Here is a 21,151-nt window from a genome sequence, read left to right as displayed (position 1 = left end):
ATTTCTAATTTTTCTTAACCGTGGTCTTTTTTAAGTCTTTTGTCATTTACAGACAGTTCTGGGTGTACTCTGATGCTTTTGCAAATATGTTCCTATAAAAGGGTTTCATCTTCAAGGAATTCATAGAAAAGACTCTGACAAGTACACGTTTCTGGTAACTGTACTGCTGAACTGAATGAATAAGCATTTTCAGAACTCTAATGAAAAACTGATGAACTCATAAAAGTGCTAACAAAAGATCAAGATGAAAAAAAAATTAATTACATGGGACTGAGTGAACTGATGAGGATGATTATAATTTTTGTGACTTTCTGTTTGAATTAAAAAAAAAAATCCCACAAAGACTCAGAGGCAAAGAATATAGAAATCAGCTTTCACTGCAAAGTAAAGGAGCTGTTACAGTGGAGGATTACTGGACTGAATGTCAATATTATGACATAATATGAGTGTGTTTCGTGTTTGGTAATTGCAATCATTGTTGCTTTTGTTGTGGTCATCCATTTACAATGCTTGGTGTCAGTCTATTTATCTCTTGTAAAAATAAAATACAGTGTGTGTGTAAAAAAAAAAAAATTTCTAATTTTTCTACCGTGAACATTTATGACTTCTGTAATTACAAAAGACAAAATTAATTTGTTTTTTCCAAAAGGCTTATTTAGTAAATATTAGGCTTAGAACCTCCGGCACTTGCATCAAGCTCACTCTCCGCCAGCCAAACAGCAGATACGGCACCACTTCCTGCCCTGCACTTCACGGTACCGGGACTTCACAGGCAGGAGGAGGATGCCAGCCAATTCCACCACCACTGCCCCTAGGGTCTCTACCTCCCTACCACCTTCTCCCATGGGGAAAGTTAAACATGCTCACAGAGTTCTTGTCGTAACATGTCAGTTTTACCAATCCTTCATTTTTCCATCCAAATAGTCATACAATATACAGCTTTAGCCAGGTAAAGCTCAAGTTATCTTCAGTCCAGTGCAGGCAGCGGCTGACAAATTACTGCAGGAAGGTCAGCTTCAATATGAGTGTCACTAAATCTGGGCTGTCCCATACAACCTCACTCACACTTGAACATCACTTGCTGAGAGAGCAGGAGTGTCGCCTTCCAGGGGCTTCTGTAACCCACCTGAGACACTGGCACTCTTGTTTCACAGTCCTCAGGCACGAGCTTAACTTTTAACTGGAAATCGGAATTTCTAATCAGGCACATGGCTTTATTTTTTCAGATTCAACCTTTGAAAAGAAGAGGGTGCAAGACAACAACTAACCAAGCCGTTTCCAGCTTTGCCAATGCAGTGACGGCTTATGCATCTTTGTTTGCAGCTGGTATTCCAATGGGGCAGCCAAAGCTCACCCTCTCCACTGTATTTCCCAGAGGTTGTCCACGTTTCCCGCTAGATGTTCGCATCCCTTCTCCCTGGTACAACATTCACAGCTGCCCACTGTTGAGCTTCTATTCCTTAATCATATTTAGCCCCATATCCTTGAGCCAAATGGACCCTTCCTTCCTTTTAATTTCCATACTGACCCATTTCATTTACCTTCTCTTCTACCCTTTCCTCCAAATGCTTTGCCCTCTCCCCGCACCCTACCTGCCCAGAATGTGAAGGCACTGCACGCTGAGGAGTCTCACCCTTCACTGTGGCAGCAACAGAATCAGACCCCAGCGCTCAACTCATACTCTCCCCTTTGAGCAAAAGGCCAAGCCCTCACAGTTATCCACAGAGAGCGGGGCCCTCACTTCTGGACTCGCCATAAATGTGATCTTACTATCACTACTCACTACTGTGGTGGTTTGGGGGCACCAGCTTGGATGAGGTTACCAGCTGTTACCCACTGGAGACTTTATTCTTCCAATTAGTAGTCATTTTCAGTGTATAAACTAATGGTGAGTTGGTTCTTGATGCTGATGGACCAACGACAGCAATACAAAGGGAGCTTACTCTGGTGCTTCCTTGTCCAGTGCAATAAATAAAGTTCAAAGGCAGTTCCTCAGTCACACTGGCCACACATCACATGCTACATATACATATGTAGCTACCCACTGGAACGGCACTGATGTCGTTTATGAGATCGCACTGAAATCACGGCACACCATTTTGAATAATACAAATCAGCAAAGACGTATACCTCAGTGCCACATTTATCAGCACTTCCTCAGAGACCAAGCAGAATATAAGCACACATAAAGTAGAACGGTTTAGAAGCGGCCATGGGGAAAAGCCATTTCCGGTTCCAGACACCAGCTTACCACCTGATTCTATTATGTTCTTTGCATAAAATCAGGTGACCTTTTCTAATCCACCAAGTTTAAATGAACAACAAAGCCAACGTTCGCACAAGGGATAACCATTCATAGACCTTCTCATAAATCACCGGATTAATGTCATACACGCTCGTCTCTCTCAAATTCTTTATCACATCCCTCCTCAGACACGATGATATTACTGACAAAACACTCCGATTAGGTCAGGCTACTACAATTTCCATAACATGTGCCTTCTTACCCAGCAAGGATACCAGTTTGAGAACGGAGTGAATTTTTGAAGCCTAACATGAAAATAATCCTGCTATTTAATACTATTAACAGCCAACACTCCTCCCCCACCAGCAACTTGTCTCGGTAAACATTCTTCAAAGCGAACATTCCTGGGAGCATGATGCAATCTGGAGATGAGACATCCTGCATGCGAGGGCAGCAGCCAAGCTCTGGGCTTCAACAGCCCACGACAGTCATCCACGTGGGCACGTTTGCTTTCATTTCCCCTTCCTCTTCCCCTCTTCTAGAAGTAAATTATTACTCTTACCTTATATAGCAGAAATATTAAAGGTGTGCACAAAGCCCGGTATGGTCTAGTTTCTATTCCAATTTCAGTAGTACCTCCCACAAGGAGAGCCAGAAACCACCTCTGGCTTGGGGCCAAACTACAAGCAGCACAGTCAACCTGACGCTGAGGGTACTTCCTCCTCACCCTGCTTTATTCCTGTAACTGCTTTGTTGCATGCCTGCACTCCCCAGGGAGCCCCCTGCACCGCCAGACTCCGCGGGCCACCCACCTTCGCTATTAAGCTCACCCAGGGAGCTGTCTTGCTTTTCCCCGATTTCACATCAGCCCAAGCACTTGGCCACTGCCACAGCCACCACCACACCCCTGCAACTCCTCAGACTGCTCTGCCCAGGCACCTTGCAGGTGTGCGAGCTGCTTCAGCTTCACTGAGCCTGAAGAAACCAACTGGGCAATTTCTGGATCATCTGCTTCCCACTTATGAGCCCCAGACCATCCAAGTGCCCAGACGGGGCATCTGCTGACAGCCCAGGCTGTACGTGTCCTCAGACCCCCAAGAGCTTCAATCAGGCTCTAACTCAAAGGTAAGTCTGGAGCCCTGATTAGCCCTGAAGAATTAGGAAATGCCCGAGGAGGAGATTTGGGGAGGTGCCCCTTGGGGAGTGGTGAATGACAATGCTTGTGAGCAGACAAGAATTCCCAGGGCCAAGGGGAGAAATATTTTCCCCTTGCCAAGGGAGCTCCAGGTTCCTTTGAAGGGACACCCACATCAGATCCATGCCCCAGGATAAGCGTCTGGTCTTTTCCTGAGGCCAGGGGATAAGATCACACAGGCTCAGCTCCAAGGGGCCCCCACCGGCTATCAAAATAGGATAGCGGTAAACTTGGGGATTCTGAGGCCAGGCAGGATGAAGTTATGAGTCTCAACTGCCCCATATACCCTCTACCAGTGGGTTCAGTCGCATGACCTGAAACAGAAGCTGGCAGTGCCTACCTCATAGGAATAACAAAGTAACATATGACAAGCCCCGAGCCAACATCTGGCTCAGAGTAAAACTGTCTAGAAAAGCTTGGATTGCTTTTTTTGTTTTGATTTGTTTTGTTTTGTTTTTTAGATTGTAAATGGAGACTGAACCCCTGAAGTCATAGTATTATAACTGATGCTGCAAAAAAAATTTACCTGTGTGGGTTTCAAGAAATAGACAAGGCTCCCAGTAAGGAAGATTTTAATTCTAAATAGATTTTCTTCTTGTCCCCTGCATACCTGGGTCTGTGATACCCCTATATGCGTGCTGGGGGAAGCAATATTTTGGAACATACCCAAATATAGACTGTCCTGGTCTTCATGTTCATTCAGTTGAACAACCGGGCTTTTCACACGCTGGAAAAGATAAAGTCATGCGGCTTTTTTTACAAGTTACTTACTTGATAACAGTAATGTTTATTTTTGTAAATGAAAAAACAACCTAAGAAAACATCAGTAAAGACATATTACATGTGTCACCACACATAAACAGAAAACTAGTCTTGTACATAATATTAAGAGCCAGAAATAAGGGAGGAATCTGTCCCAAGCAGAAGCATGCCTAAAAGCTATCCATAGGTTATTTTATATTCAGAGAATATCTCCCAAGTTCATTCTTGCAATGGCATTGTTGGCAAACATCTGTAGATATCATCTTCAAGTACAAATTTTTGGAAAAGGTATACAGTCATCTTGCATATACAACTACGACCCAGAAAGACAGCTCGGTTTGCTCATCAAGAGTAGAGATCTAAAATTCAATAAAGGAAGCGATTTCAAGTTATTCTGAATGTGCCCTGGGACATATCCCTGAGGGGTTTTTTTTGCTTTGGGTTTTTTATCCTATGTTTATTACTGCTAGGTCTTCACTTCTACTTCAACTCTGGAGAGAAGCACAAAGATGAAAATGGGCAGGGAATCATTACCTTTACATTTTCCTTTCCAGGCGATGATCTGCTGGACACCGAATTCTTAATCTCTGCAAAAGGAATAATTCTCATCAGGATCTGCTGATAGGAATTTCCATTAAGAAAAAAAAAAAGGAAGAAGAAGAAAAAGGAAAAAAAAAAAAGAAACTAGATGACAAATGTAAATGAGTTGCTCAGAGCCATCTGTGTGGAGCTAGGTTTTAGATTAGGCTTCTTAAAAATCAACTCTCCGCAGAGCAGAGTATCTGATAACCTGACAGCTCACGACGCTATGGTATTATTTGTGTGGACCAAGATGTAAACAAGCCCAGGAGCTCTCACAGGAAATCCTGAGGAAGACAATGATTGTTAAATAAACAAATGCCCCTGATTCAGAAGGAAGGCTGTGCACTGACCGAAGCCTCTTCAAAACAGCACAGATTCTAAGGACGTGACTCGTACCCACCTGAGGAAATCCCACATGTCTCCTTCCTCAAGTGCCACCGATTTCATGTTTCAAAAGAGCCTAATTCATTCTAGATGAGGTTTGGTTTTCCCTTGCCCATTGTTTAATGTCAAGAACATCAGCACAGCCCTTGGGCTGTGGACCTCAGACAGTGCCAGGCTCTGCACTAACCAGCCCCATGCACACCGGGGGCCTTCTCTCTGAATAGAGGCTTTCCTGGAAGCATCAGTGGTCGTGATGTTCTAGGATGAACAGAAGGTCCACTTAAGGTGTGCTTTTCTCTGTGTTTTGATTGATTGGTTTTCTTCCCAAATACTCAGTTGCCTGTAAACAAGAGCCACTGTTATTGAAATAACCACCAAAAGTAGGTTTGGGCCTAAGGAAAAACAGAAGTGTTGGGCACTCCTAACAAGGGCAGCTGGATGGAAATCTTCACCTTGAATTTGTATTAATATACAACACTGTGGGCCCAGGCCCTCCTCTCAACCCCTCAGCTTCCCTGCCCCCCAGGCCCTGCTGGATGCCAGCTCTGGGGAGCCCCTTAGTTTTCCCACCAGGTCCATTAACTAGGCATTCCCTCCTCCACTTTGCCACTCCTATTAATTTAAGTCACATGAGGCCTCAAACCTCCAAGTGGATTTATTCAAGCTCTTCTTACTTCCTGGCAACAATGCCAGTTTTCATCCATGTTTCTGCTTAGAAAAAGTATAAGGTTTTCGTTTAGGTGGCTTTCCATGGCGAATCTTAACAAGGTAAGGATGGAGCAGAGAAGTCAACAAACACAAAGTCATGATGTATTTTTCTTTAAATCTGCATAACAATAAATTTGAATTTGCTTTACATCAAGCAAGTTAGTAAGATATCTGTCCTCCACAACAGTATATTGCTCTTGAATTCATAATGCATATTAGCGTCTATGATGAAAAATGAATGGGTAATAGCCTCAATTTCATGTGGTCATGTCAACTGACCTCAACAGGGAGTAAGGACAAGGCTGTAGCTGACACCCAGCCTGGGCAGCTTTTGTTCCTCAGCATCCACACCTACGTTTACATGCACACCCCACATGAGGCCTCCAGGTGGCAGCAGAGTACCATCTGCAGAACAACAGGGCCCGCGATGGGAATGTCAAAATGAGACAACTTCACCCTTCAAAAAAGCCTGCTGTTTAAGCACCAAAGTCCAAAACACTATGTTAAGAGAAAGTTTTCGTTCTACTGCACAGATGCAGAAAACTGATGTGAAGCATCTACTATAGTGTTTACCATATGGGAGCACAGCAGGTCTTCTGTTTTAAAATACATATACCCAAACCCTAAAAATTGGGTGAAGGAGGGTAACTAGAACTAAAGTTTCAACAGACACATCTGCATAGACAGCAAGAGAGTCACACACATTTTTATTGCCCATCACTGGATATTCCTTTAGAGACATTTCAGACCATATGCTTTTAAATGATAACAACTCTGCATTTCTAAAGAATTCTGTACCTACAGCACTGATGCAGAAGAATAATACACATTTTATTCAAGACTGCTGATGAAGAAGGCTCTATCGGCAGGTAATCCACCTGTAACAACAAAGGATGTGTTCACCCAGTAATGTGTTCAGAGCCCACCCCGGTGGTATGTTCAGATTCCAGCTCCCTGCCCCTCTCAAAAGGCCAGTCTTCATACACTGCCAGCCTACATTTTCCTTACAGTCTAATGCAATTTTGTTCAACATTCAAACAAATACTACAAACTATGTTAAAATAGACGTCGTCATAAAACATATAATCATTTTAAAAACAACTTTCAAGGTTATAAAACTATCTCAAAATCATTAAAAATATTTGTGGGGCTTCCCTGGTGGCGCAGTGGTTAAGAATCCGCCTGCCAATGCAGGGGACATGGGTTTGATCCCTGGTCTGGGAAGATCCCACATGCCGCGGAGCAACTAAGCCCGTGCGCCACAACTATTGAGCCTGCGCTCTAGAGTCCACGAGCCACAACTACTGAGCCCACGAGCCACAACGACTGAAGCCCGTGCGCCTAGAGCCCATGCTCCGCAACAAGAGAAGACACCGCAATGAGAAGCCCGCGCACCGCAATGAAGAGTAGCCCCCGCTCACCGCAAATGGAGAAAGCCCGTGCACAGCAACGAAGACCCAATGCAGCCAAAAAAATTTTTAAATAAAATAAATAAATTTAAAAAAATTTGTGACAGGATAATCATGTATCTTTAATTAATCTAGGATGATACAGAACTGTATCTTAGCGCTTTTAAAGAATTTGGCACTCCTTCCACCAGAGTTTAATTAAATTGCTCCAGGAGAGTTTCTGCTAAATGACGAGGATCCTTTTACACTCACCCACTGCACCACCAACTGCACAGTGCAATCAAACCACTCATTGCTATAGCAACCTTCAGCAGATAATGATATCAGTAACCCCAAGCTATTCTGTTTTAAAGGCCTATTAATCTCGCCTTCAAGGCCCATCCAGAAGTAAGGATCTCCACCTCCTAAAACAGATTTGCCAAACATCATAAACATGTTTTTTATTGCCATACTATAATGGATCAAGAAATAATCTCTAATATTCATGTTCACCAGCGACGCTGCACTAGCAAACAGCATAAGATCAATACCAGTGTCTTGTTAGGAAACAGATTAGTCTAATAGATCTCAACTCTGTGCACAAGTCATATGGTCTCCTTTTGAGAAATGGGACCATGGAGGCTAGACTTAAGCAAAGAGAAAGCTTACGTGGAAAATACAGGGTGCTCAGTATTCTCCTTCAGCTACAATTTGCTGTGCCATCTGACTCCTCCCCCAGGAAGGAGGCAAGAAGGATCTCGATCAGAGCCAGCCAGACAACTACTGCTGCTTCACCCCGACCCTCAGGTTCAGCTCTCCACGATCAAGTCCCCAACTGGGTTAGACATGCAGGGCAGCATCAAAAGCACAAAGGAAAATGCGGGTCATGCTCTCAGCTTGCTCTTCTGCCCCACAAATGCCCAAAGGGACTCATAGGGTAGTTCACAGTCTTTGAATGAATCCTCTTCTCCCAATAGACTATTAGCTCTGGGAAGGCTGGGTCCCAATTAATTTAAGCCCAACATCTGTATCCCCAGGGCCAAGCAGGGTGCCTAGTATATTACAGATGCCGAATAAATGTTTCTCTCCTCGATGTAGATCTGACAGCCCAAAATAACTGATGAGATGTAATAGATCATTAGGGACAAGAAAGGTAAAGTTGTTTACTTTATTAAATTACTAATTCAAATACTCCAATACCGGTGCTATTTCATCACAACTTCTGAACTGCCAGCTGGATGAGACAGATGAATGCTTTTCCCCTGGCTTTCTCCCACCCCTCCAGCTCTGCAAGCCCAAAAGTCACCCTTTCCTCTCTAGTTACGCATTGGAGTTTCACTAAGAACTTCACTTCACGAATCACCTTAATATTTTACCCTAGTGTGCATGTCTGATTCACAACTGCTAGAGAATTAAAATGGCAAAGGGAAAAAATTTGAAAAACCATCTACCGCTCTCAATTCAGAGGCTATTATAACACTCTGATCTTTTGTTTCAGTATCTCAATTACTCCCTTTTTTTTTTTTTCTAAAGGTGGGAATACTAATGCCAACAGCTATCAGTTGGCATTCCCAGTATAAATATGGACTGGGAGAAACAATGAGGCACTTATCAACAGAAATATCAACATGAGCCCTGTTAGTCCATGAGTCCCAGCATTCTGTATAATTTAACAAGCTCAACCGGGCCCCCAGTGACCCGGGCCCCCAGGATCGGCAGTCAGGGAGAGGATGTCAAGGCGAGAGGAGACCTCAAGCAACTCAAAACGTGTTCTTTTACAATATAATTTTTACATTTCTACTCTGCATTCTTTCAGAAAGAAATTAAGACATCTTTTTTGAAATACGTAGTGTTTTTTTTTTAATTCAAATTATTCGTGACACTTTTTTGAGTCACAAAAGTAATTAAGAAAACTTGAAAGGGACTGAGAAAAAAAATCAATAAAACCACCATTAATCGTTTAGTATATTCCCTTCACACATATACACATATATATTTGTATTTGTGTATTTGTATTTGTATATATATGTATGTATATACATGTATACATATGTGCATGCATATACATGTATATATGTATGTATATACATATATACATATATGCATGTATATACATGTATATATATGTATGTATACATATATATAACAGCTTTGAGGTATAATTCAATACCATACTATTCATCTATTTAAAGTGTACAATTCAATGATTTTTAATATACTCAGAGCTGTGCAATCATCACCACAACCAGTTATAGAACATTTTCATCACCCCAACAAGAAATCCCATACCCATTAGCACTCGCTATCCATTTCTCCCCGACCACCACCGCTCCCACCCCAGCCCTAAGTAACCACTAATCTACTTTCTGTCTTAATGGATCCCATTTTGGATACTTCACATAAATGGAATTATACAATATGTGGTCTTTTGTAACTGGCTTCTTTCACAAGGCATGTTGTCAAGGTCCATTCGTGTTATAATGTGTCAGTGTCTCATTCCTTTTTATTGCCAAATACTACTCCGTTGTATGGATAGATCACATTTTGTATATCCATTCCTCAGCTGATGGACTTTTTGGATTGTTTCCATTTGGGGGAGTTATGAATAATGCTGCTTTGAACATTTGTGTGTAAGTTTAAGGAGACCTATGTTTTCATTTCTCTTGAGTATATATCTAGGAGTGTCATCACTAGGTCATATGGTAACTCTATGTTTAATATGCTTTTATAATATAGATTTTTTTACATCTAGAGTGTGCACTCTCTCCCACCCTCCCCACCCCCCATCTCCATAAAATCTCAAACAGTCAAAAATTAAGTCATGGAGTAAAATAAAAGATACCACCCTCAGCCCCAAAATTTGGTGGCAACTATCAACTAAGCAGAAGCTCTAAATCATCATATTTTAAACTGAGGTCAGGACATAATTTTCCTAATTTACTCAACTGCTTGAATAAAATGAGGCAAAGTCATCTTTCAACAATATAAACAAGGTTCAATTTTCTCTTGGGAATACTTTTATGTCCCTAAGATTCCACACTTAGAGTCTACTTCAATTCAGGGGGAAAAACTCCTTAAATATACCTTCAACTTATAAGCTTATTTCAACTGTATTAGACTCCTCAGTTGATATGCTTAGTAAATGCTTGTCCTTCCTCCTAACTAATCGGACCCAGCTGGAAGAAAGTATCCATAGCAGATGGGAGCAGAATCCGTTGTATCTAGGTGAATTCTGAGGAATCTGAGATTCTTTCCAGCTCAAACTAGGATTCTTTAATTCTGTGATGAACTGGGGGAGGCAAGGTGGAGAATTTTTCTTTATATGTGAGAAAATACTAATATTATTATAACAATACACAAAATGAGCATCATATCAGCTTGAGACCTTATTTTGGCCTTTTAAGGATGAAACTCATTCTCTTCTGTAGGCAGGAGGAGAACATGGACTGGCAAAGTCAGTCTCTAAAAGAAACAGAGAGAAGACGGAGCCTCTCTGTCAAATGAAAGAAGCACAAGTGACTTCCTGGGGCTGGGAAGTGCATTCTCCAGGTATGGAGTGTAAGTGTCTTGCAAATGCCCAGGTACCTGGCTTCTAGGCGAGCAACACTGACCAAGTCCTTGGATGGATATTCCACAATGAGGCTAAGATAAGAGCTGTGTATCCAGCTGAGTAATCACCCCTGCAGAACAGCCTCCCTAATTGCTGTCCTAAATCCCCAACACCTCAGGTCCCAGCCACCCTGGTTAAAGGACCTGCATCTTGATAAGACATTGGAACCATATTCAACAGTTCTAAAAAGACATTGGGCCACAGTATTCAAAACGAAAAATCTTGGAAAGGAAATTTTGCATGGATAAAAGACTTCTTGGTTTTCCCAATAATATCTCACAATAATATCTTCAAATAAGGAGAATCCATCCCATGATATTGCTCATATGTGGAATCTAAAAAAAGGGTACAAATGAACTTATCTACAAAAGAGAAATAGAGTTACAGATGTAGAAAACAAACTTACGGCTATCAGAGGGAAAGGGGAGAGGGATAAACTGGGAGATTGGGATGGACATATACACTCTACTATATATAAAACAGATAACTAATAAGAACCTACTGAATAGCACAGGGAACTCTACTCAATACTCTGTAATGGCCTATATGGGAAAAGAATCTAAAAAAGAGTGGAGATATATAGATATATATATATAACTGATTCACTTTGCTGTACACCTGAAACTAACACAACATTGTAAATCAACTAGACACCAATAAAAATTAAAAAAAAAAAAAGGAGAATCCACCACACAACTCCCTCTTCCCATCTCACTCACTTAGAGCACACAGAGAAGAGCTGCACCCCCGTCTAAGGAATGTTCAAGCAGAAAATCTGCTCACCTGGTCACCATGAGGTGAAGAGCTACGTCCTGATATCTCAGCACACACATGATCACCACTAAGCCCGCTCTAGCCACGTGCTGTAACTTGCACTCATCACAAGATAGTGTTGGCTAAGCATCCACAGTCAGATACTGATCAAGGTGCCCCACCTGTATTTTCTCATTTAAACCTTATTTTGAAGGAAGTATTAAATGACACTCCCAACTCCACCATTTTCCACAAAAGGAAACACAGCTGAGTAACTTGCATCCTGTTCAGAAGCCAGTTCATGGCAGAGCTGAGGTTTTTAGCAGAGTCTGCTTGTTGCTGATGTGTCATCAAGACCTGTCTCTGCATGTGGGTCACAATCTCCCATCGTAAGGACTTTATGAGACAGGTCGGTCACATGGAAGAGAGCTCATTTCAAGGCAACGATTCCAATTTTGCACTTTTCCATCACACAAAAGCTGGAGAGAACTCTAGAGCAGCAGTCTGAAGACTAAATAGGAAAACAGTCTGTTAGAGAAGGGTGGTGGGTATCTACAGTGTGGTGGGTAAGAATTTACCCACCTGAGTTCTGACTGCCTGAGCAAGCTGTGTCACCTCACACAAGTTACGTGACCTCTCTCTGCTACCACCTCCTTGTGCACAAAATGGGGAGAATTGATTCCTGACTCCCAGAAATGTCCTTCTCTCCATGGCCACTGGGACGTGTGCTCCCTGAGTGTGCAAACTTGGCTTGGCTCCCAGCTGCATCCCCAGCGCCTCGAGCAGTGTTCGTCACTCCACAAAGGCATGAGTGAAATTCAATGAAAGTAAGCTCCATGAGATGAGGGCTTTTTCTCTTTGCCTTTTTGGTTACTGCTTCATCACCAGTGCTGAGAACAGTGCCTGGCAGAGAGTGGGCGCTCAGTAAAGACTTATTGAATGGGTAAGTCAATGGGCCTGCAGGGCTCACGTCTGCCTGCCTAGACCGGGCCTTGCGTTTGGACCCACGGCCTCTCGCACCGGATGGTGAGGAGGAAGCCCCTCTGAGCCCACTGGGAGCTGCTGCCTCAGCTCTGAAGGAGATGATTTTGCCCTCTCCCTTTGTGACTGGCACTCGTGTCCCAATCCCTACTCCTTATGTCCTCGTTAAAGGAGAACGTGGAAGATAATTAATGGGGAGAAGTGAACACAGTAAAGGACTAGTCACATAAAAGTCGAGACAGCAAATTACACAGGGTTTTTTAAAAACCCCAAAATAATGAAAGAAAATGGATTCATACAGTGAGTGGTCAACAGTATTGCAGTGGTTGCTTGTCTTATGGCCCCATAGACTCTAGGCAGGCAGCAGACTACTGAACAACATCAAGAATTACAGTGGGCCGTGTGGCGAGGCATGGGTGACCTCAGTGCTCAAGATGACCATGAGGAGTTTTAAAAATGCCTCCCTAGCTCCCTCCCAGTGTGAGCATATGTACTAATAGATGGAGAGAACCCACATGATCGTGAAAAAGGAGGACATAAGCTTAAGAAAGGGCAGGATCGGGAGAGATGAGGAAGAGCAACATTTCCAAAGCACCTTCCACGGACCACTTTCATGAGATGCTGAGAACTAAGAAAAAGGGATTCTCCCACGATCAAGTTAGAGAACTGTTAGGTTAAACAAGAAACACAGGTTTCTTGACTGCAAGACTTAACTAGAACCCACAAAACGTTAAATGTATTCTCAGTTTCCAACAGGAGGGTTTCATATATAGCATTTTCTACTTATTTGGACAAAGAATACTTATTTTTCAGAGCATCTTCCAAGGTTGGCGTTCTGTACAATGCTCTTTAGGAACTCCTAGAGTAAGAGATCAAATAACAACAAAGGCGGCAAGGGACAAAACGGAGTCAGTTGGTGGATCAATACATACTCATAATTAGCTTACATCTGAACACAGTGAAAATGAGGTGACCTTTTGGCCATTTAATTCATTTGGAATAACATCCCGTCATTCTGGGAGGACAATTACAGTCATGAAATTATGGAAACATAATTGGTTCAGAGACAATAATAAAACCATTTATCACACTAACAAAGTAAATTTCCAAGCTAAAGGTATTATAATCTTTTAATCAATGGCAGCTACAGATACACACTTACAAGTTCCCTCTCTACCCACTGCCCCGGGAGGGAGAACATGATCTATTAAGAATCTTCTGTGAGATCTCAAAGGGAAAGTTTGCTTTGGGGGTTAAAGGGAAAAACAACAAACAAACAACCAAGCTCTTACACTCAAAATGTTTTGTTCTTCCAGTTGAGTCACCTGCAGGCTTATGAATGAACAAAAGCTAATTGAATGCTTTCACTTTAGGTGAATACTGCCCTCTGCTGGAATGTGCACACAGTTTCTAACGTGTCCTCCAAATGTATACAGATAAAAGCACGGTCTACAAGGTCTGTAAAATATACACATTAATTATTTGGCGTTAGAGAACTTGAGTTTCTGTGCAAATTCTTTTGCTTATTGGTTGAGTGACTTCAGTCCAGCTGGCAGCCAGGTATATTAACTTGGCTGCCCCCTTGGGCCCATCAAACTCAACCTGTCTAAAACTGAGTAGGTATTTTGTCATGATCCTGCTTCCTGTAAGGCCTGTCCCGCACAGGGACACACCAGGAATGGAAGAACCACCCTTCTCCCTTGCCACTGACACCCACCTGACATCCTACACCTTCAGGACAGTATCCATCGGTCCCTCTGTCTCCAACCTCATTATACTGCTACGGTGCAGACTGTCTTCTGAATTACTCTCAGCAGCCCCCGGCCCCTCTAACCCATTCTTCACACTCTCACAGAGTGACCCTTCTAAATAACAACCTGATCTAATTTGCTTAAAACAGTTCCCAGAGCTGTCAAGGTGGAGTTCCAGTTCCTTGCCTTGTGTACAAGCCCTGCTGATCTGCCTCTCTTTCAGGCCTATGTTCCTGGCATCATATACACACCCCTATACTCCAGGACCACAAAACAATCTGCATCTCCCCCAACGCATCATCTGGTTCAGGGCTCTGTATTGCATATAGTCCCATTGTCTAGAATTCCCTTCCCTCCCTTAGATCACAGCTCCAGGGTCACCTCCACCAAGAAGCTTTCCCTGACCACCCCACCATCACACGCCACAGAGTTCTCACAGTATTACTTGCCTATGACTCCTATAGCACTTATAATGTGCTGGGACAGCTTGTTTTTCTGCGCTAGTCCCAAACTGTCAGTCCCCTGAGGGCAAGAACTTAGAATTTCAGCACTTGTTTAGACCTCACTTTGTTCTAAGTTAGTTTGGAGGTGGGTTACAAGGGAAGAAAAATGTATACGATGATAGAGTAAAAATCAGAAGTTGATTTAAAAAAAAAAAAGGAAAAGCAAGAGTGAAGGCTTAAGAAATAAGGGTAATATCAAAACGCGGTCAGCAGTACCCTATAATTTGCAACCGGCAGGCCAGAAACTTAGCCCCAGGTTTACCAGCCAGCTAGAAGCAAGAAACCTGATCAGTTACAGTCAGAGTAGTAAAAGCCAAGCCCAATGCTCAGGAGATGACAGCGCTCGTGACATGAGCCCAGAGTTTTCTCCCACGGGTCTGCAGGAGAAAGTGTGAAACTCACCACCACCTCCTTGGGCAGGTATGGCAAGCTGCAGCTCCCTCCACGCAGCCAGCGCACCACCCACAGGGGAGAGCAGCGAGGGCAACTCCACAGGGGCCCAAGCGGTGCAGCTTGGGTGGGAAGCTCAACTGGTTGGCTTAACCCGGGACTGAGTGCAGGTGCGTGGGGCACACACACTTAGAACAACCGGTCTTCCAGCTGTCGACACTGGTGGCTTGGGAACAGGAGTCTTGTCCTGTTTTTTCTCCCTAACCCCAGCATCTAGCATGCTGCGTCTCACCCCTATCAGACTATTGTCGCTTTACATTAACAGATATTTTGTAATGTCTACTCCACTGATCTGAAATTAAGTAGATGATATAACCCTACCCCCAGACATAAATAAACCTAACCTCGCATTTAGTTTCAAAAAATAAAAAACACTCTAAAATATAAAGCAAAAGGAACGTAATTGATAATAAGATAATATGTATTAAAACCTTTGCCCTAACTACCCTGGAAGACATAGTGATGTATGGTCAGATTCCTAAAACTACTGGGTTTTGGAAAACAAAACGACAATCCATTCCATATAAATAGTACAGGAGTATTCAAGAACAGAGGTAAGATACTCCAGCGAATCAAAACCCGTGTTTATTACTAGGACTTGCTAACAGATCAGACCTACTTGCATACATTAAAGGGGAAAGAACCTGAATTGAAGTGGAGATCACACGCCCAGACAAACTGCCAAGTTAGAGAAAACGACGAAGGACGATATTCCTGCCTACAAGCTGGGTGTTACGTCCAGGTGCGCCATCAACACGACTCCACGTTACGATGTGGAACAGAGTAGTGACAATGTATTTTAAACACACACCTCTTGCTGTGGACGCCCACCTCGAGCAGATTTGTACATTCAGTCTCTGAAGCTCCATCAGGGCTATGCAGGGTTGGGTAGGGCCGCCTGTTCCCTGAAGAACCCCCAGCGTGCCCCACCCCCCGTCACCTCTACACACCAGACCCCATGACAACAAAGACACCCTCACAGCCTCCATCCTCTAAGACCCCCTGGGCCGGCACAGAGCAGGAGCCCCACAGAGGTGGAGCAAGCTGGAGAACAGGTGAGTGACGGAGGGCTGAACAGAACGAACGGACTGAACTTGGAAATGAGGGGAACACTCTCTGCGTGTCAGGAGAGGTCCCCAAAGATCAGGAATGTAGGAGGAACCCAGTAAATGCTAACTGAGTAAAAAGTGGAAACACACAGTACCTTCGTTCGGCGCTGCTGGAGGACCCCGGGGCCCAGCGGCACCCCAGCACCCTGCTCTCGCCTCTGAGTCCCTCGGCTCCTGCTGTCCTCCACCACACACTTCAACTCCCAGGTGACTAGTTAGTTCTGAGCACTTTCTGGGTTCCCGGGGTCGGGAAGGAGCACGCATACCTTCTTCGGTTCCTGCAGTGCTGGAGGGCATATCTGATTTTTCCTCTGACCTGGCTTCTTGCTCTTCAAGAGCCTAAGAGAGGAAGGAAAAAAAAAAAAAAAATCACTGAAAGCCATTTGAGGCTTCAGATAAGCAACAAGAGATGAAAATCACAATCGAGCATCTCAGAGCCGGGACAGGCCAGAGGCATGGCCTGGAGAGGCAGGGGCAGATAGGGTGGTAAAGCTGCTGGGAGAACATGTAAGCGGCACCCCGCGTGACATGAGAGACGGCGGGAGGAACCAGAGACAAGGGCCAAAACTGTCCCTGCCACTAGTCCTCACTGCTTCCCCAGATCACACCACCAGAAGGTTCTCAGGAACATGACGCATGAACCAAACAGGGGACGGGGAACAGAAGATCTTGAAACCTGTAAGGACTTCTGTTTGATGCAACTGCCCACCTAGACCCACCTCCATCCACACCCTAAGACACAGGGATTGGGGGCCTGGAGATGGGGGCAGGACCACTATTACAGGGAGGACCCAGGATGAACATAAGCCTCGGGCTACATGTTGGCACATGCTGGTGCAGGCTGTCCCTGGCCAAGACTGAGCTGTGATCTGTAGAGAGAAGATGCCCTTAGAGCCCTCTGTATTTTCAAATAGATTCCCCACAGCCAGTGAAAATGCGAAGAGACAGAATTATGTGTCGATGTGTCAAAAACTGCCCAAGACTGCATCAGCACATGTTCCAAAACAAATACATGGGCAAACTGAGGCAAGCAACCCGACAACTGACCCAGAGCCCTGAATCCCCCCCGCCAGGCATGTTATTAAGCTCAGCATACCAAGTGCCTTGCTCATGACTATTTCAGGACATCCTGAGGCCAGAGCAAAAAGAACATGAAAATATACATAACTGACCAAATCACAAAGAGGCAGGGAACAAGCAGTACCCGGTCACCCACCCCCTGTGGCTATTAACCGCTCCCAGCCTTACTCCCAGGACACAGTACTCTCTCTTTTAGGGCCCGCCATGGAATTAACGGATGGACCGAAGCAGGTATATGTCTGGAGAGGTACTAAGGAGACGGTAGCGTGAGTACCTGGGGTTAAAAGAGGGCTAACCACGCAGGCTCAAGGCCAAAGACAACCACTTACTAGCTTACAGGTTTATTATAAGAGGATATAACTCAGGAATAGCCAGATGGAAGAGATGCATGGGGCAAGGTATGGGGAAAGGGCACGGAGCTTCCATGCCCCTCCTAGAAGGCTAGCCACCCAGTACCTCCACAAGTTCACCAACCTAGAAAGTTCTCCGAATTCAGTCCTTTGGGGTTTTTAAGGAGGCTTGCATTATTACGTAGGCATGATAGATTAAATCTCTGTCCATTGCTGATTAAACTCCATCTCCAGGCCCTTTCCCCTCCCTGGAGGTCACGGAGGTGGGACTGAAAGTTACCAGGCGATTGGCTCCACAGGTAACTAGCCCCCATCCTTAGGTGCTTTCCAAAAGTTGCCTCATTAACATAACAAAAAAACACCTTTATCTGCTCAACACTTAGGAAATCCTAAGGGTCTGGGGGGCTGTGAGCCAAGAACCATGGACGGAGGCCAGAAATATTTCTTATTTTAAGTTACAACATCACAGTGTCTTAAAGAACCTCAGCCCTGTTCCCTTCCCAGTCTCCCTACCCAGGCACTACCCAGCCAAAAGCTTAGGACAGGAAGAACGAAAAAGGGGTGCTGACACCTGGAACACAAGGCCATCCCACTGCAATGGATTCTTCTTTTATCAAGTGTTTTCCGTAAAATTAAAATCTCTGATAAACTGGAAAGTAATCTTCATTTGGTCTTTGTTATTGTAAAGTCCACTACAAAAATCAATTATTAAAGCATCTAGATTTACTCATCCTAAATCTCCCCCAATGTCATCAGTAATAATTATCTCAAGTTACAAGAAATCACGAATCCGACCTAAGAAGCTGGAAGTTTTTATAATGCAACAAATGTTCAGAATTTTTGCTTTACATGGAGCACGCTAGCCTTTGCAGGAGCTTTGTGGTCTTGCTGTAGTCTGAGTGTCCCCTCTAAGGACACACGTGTTGCTGAGCTCTGCCCCTCTGAAACTGCAGGGAGAGGCACTCGCCCTGAGTAAGGCTGCTGGGCCAGGCCCAGCCTCTGCCCCACTGAAACAGCCACCCCTGGGGGCCTGGGTGAGAAGCCACAGGGACGGCTGAGAGCTTCTGTTTCTTTAAACAGAAAGTACCCTTAAGCAAAATGAGGAAATACTGTATGCCAGAAAATTGTCCACTAAACTCCCTAAATCCAGCGGAGGTAGTTCACACTCTGAAGGGCATGTTTATTTTAATTATTTAATAAAACCCTATATGGAGTAAGCAATAATCTTTGATATATAATGTTGCTGGTTAAACCTTCAATTTGGTTATATAAAGCAAACATTTTACAAAAGCCAAAACTGATAAATACCAATATCAGTTTTCTGATAACAGTAAACTGACTGTTTACTTTGTAAAGCCTATACAGTCATGAAACTGGTGCTTATTAATGGATGTGCTTGAGAAGACTGCGAGGGCAGAGGGTTTGCCGGGGGGCGGGGGGTGTCACACGATCTGGTGAGTGAATCCATTATACCCCTGAGAACTACCAACTAAATTGACTGAAGCCCTTTTACTCAAAAGAACATTCTACTTAATAATAATTAAAATATATAAATATGCTTTACAGTCTTCCAGATTCAACAAAAAAATAAAAATAATGAAGATGAAACATTTTAAACCCTGAGATGGGCATGCCCTGATAACAGTCAAAGCTGATGTTTGGGCCACGGTGGGAGGGGGAAAAATCTCTTTGAAAAAGAACTGGTCTCAAGTAACCAGTCCCCATTCAAGAAGAATCTGTACACTGAAACAAAGGTTTAACTATATCTAAGCCTTAAGAAATCCCAGAAGAAGATGTTATTCATTTAAAATAACCCTAAAGGCAACTGCTTTAGATAAGAATTATAATACAGTCAATAAGTTAATAGAAAATACCCAATATTAGAATATTAAACATCAGTGATGCTGGCTCATGAAGAGTAAAGGAAACAATATTACACAAATTACTATTTTCTACCTACCGCCAAAATATCATATAATAATCTTCCTTCTACTGGTGTAACAGTTTCTAATTCCATGTCCCTCAAAGTCCCATTAGAAAAAAAGAAAGTGCTACCCCCCCAAAATACTGTTCCCAATACAACGAGTTTGCTGTCTGCACTCTCAAAGAGCGTGAGTTATTATGTCTTATACCACAATAAAGGGCACAAACCTTGAGGAGAAAGGCTCTATCCCAAAAGTATTTCCTAAAGAGTTTAATATCCGCCTCCAACAAATGCTCGGTTGTGTGATTAAGCGTCAGGGTCAGTGTTTCTGATGAGTGAATATACCGCAGGGAGGCATCTTCGCTGAGCTGCACTCGGGAGAAACCTGGGGAACGTCTGCCCTGGAAGCTGAAACAGCACAAATCAAAACCCACGATCCCAATACCCTTCATTGCCCCTGATATTACAAACCCAACTGGCAAAACAAGCCATAAAAGCTACCTACTGAAGATAGGTACGTGAGATCATGTAAATAGATCCTAACAAAGTCATCTTTGTTTTTCCACCTAGAGAAGACGTCAGTTGAAAAGCTGTTCACATATATTATATACTATAAAGATTTACATAATTAATGCAACACTACTGACTTTTAAACATAGTACTTTACCTCATTCTCCCTTTAATCTGAAAAGATGCCTCTGGCCTTAATGGCACCACATGTAGTACCACAAATTAGCTGGCAGCAGACAGTTTATTAGGCGATTACAGTGGTAAACAGATATGATCTCCAGAGAGCATGGTGAGGTTCGGATGCTACAAACAAGCAAGATATTCACAACACGCTGGTCTACTGTTGTAAATCATTTCCTCATGCAAATTAAAACCTGCATAAATTTGATCGTGCTGTATTCTTGAATTCATTCACAAACAAAGGAACAATATTCCCAAACTAAATTCCTGAATATTGGCTTATTTTCCATTCTGTTGTGGTTAAGAACAACTGCACGTTTATTAGCTCTATGTAGGCTTCATGGTTAGTGGCATAATATTCCGGATGGCCTATAGGTCATGTAGTAGCAATGGTAAAGAGGCCTCAGGAGGGAGATGCTAGTGCTCCCAGGTAACAGCTTGCCTCAGCATGTTGTCACAGCCCCCAGAGGCTCCCAGATTCTTCAGTTCACAGAACTAGCTCTATGTCTCTTTCCTCTTCTTGCATTACCTCATTTTGTTAATCAGCATTTGTATATTTGCAAAATTATAGTATAGCTCCAACCACATAAATGCTATCCCTATCACATGGAGTGACAAAAAGAGATCCATTAAGAGCACCTGTACTCTAAGATTTGGGGCATCTCCCCAAACTCTTGACCCAATTA

General features: G+C 43.4%; 1 protein-coding gene across 4 annotated transcripts in view; it reads right to left on the bottom strand.

Annotated features, from left to right (window-relative positions):
• Window positions 1–21,151, bottom strand: part of ARHGEF28 (Rho guanine nucleotide exchange factor 28) — a 309,300-nt gene that overhangs the window by 143,818 nt on the left and 144,331 nt on the right. For 2 of the 4 annotated variants that reach the window (XM_036846524.1, XM_036846523.1), the window contains 4 exons: window positions 20,003–20,183; window positions 16,517–16,760; window positions 4,737–4,789; window positions 4,107–4,167 (listed from right to left, as the gene is read on the bottom strand). In XM_036846524.1, coding sequence (XP_036702419.1) covers window positions 4,107–4,167; window positions 4,737–4,789; window positions 16,517–16,760; window positions 20,003–20,183 — 539 coding nt within the window. The remainder of the gene's footprint in view (window positions 1–4,106; window positions 4,168–4,736; window positions 4,790–16,516; window positions 16,761–20,002; window positions 20,184–21,151) is intronic. The other 2 variants (XM_036846525.1, XM_036846526.1) reach the window with 1 other exon arrangement.

Source organism: Balaenoptera musculus, chromosome 3, assembly GCF_009873245.2.
Source record: "Balaenoptera musculus isolate JJ_BM4_2016_0621 chromosome 3, mBalMus1.pri.v3, whole genome shotgun sequence".
Classification (NCBI taxonomy): Eukaryota; Metazoa; Chordata; class Mammalia; order Artiodactyla; family Balaenopteridae; genus Balaenoptera; species Balaenoptera musculus.
The sequence above is the reverse complement of the archived record's forward strand: the minus strand, read 5'-3'. Positions and strand labels throughout refer to the sequence as shown.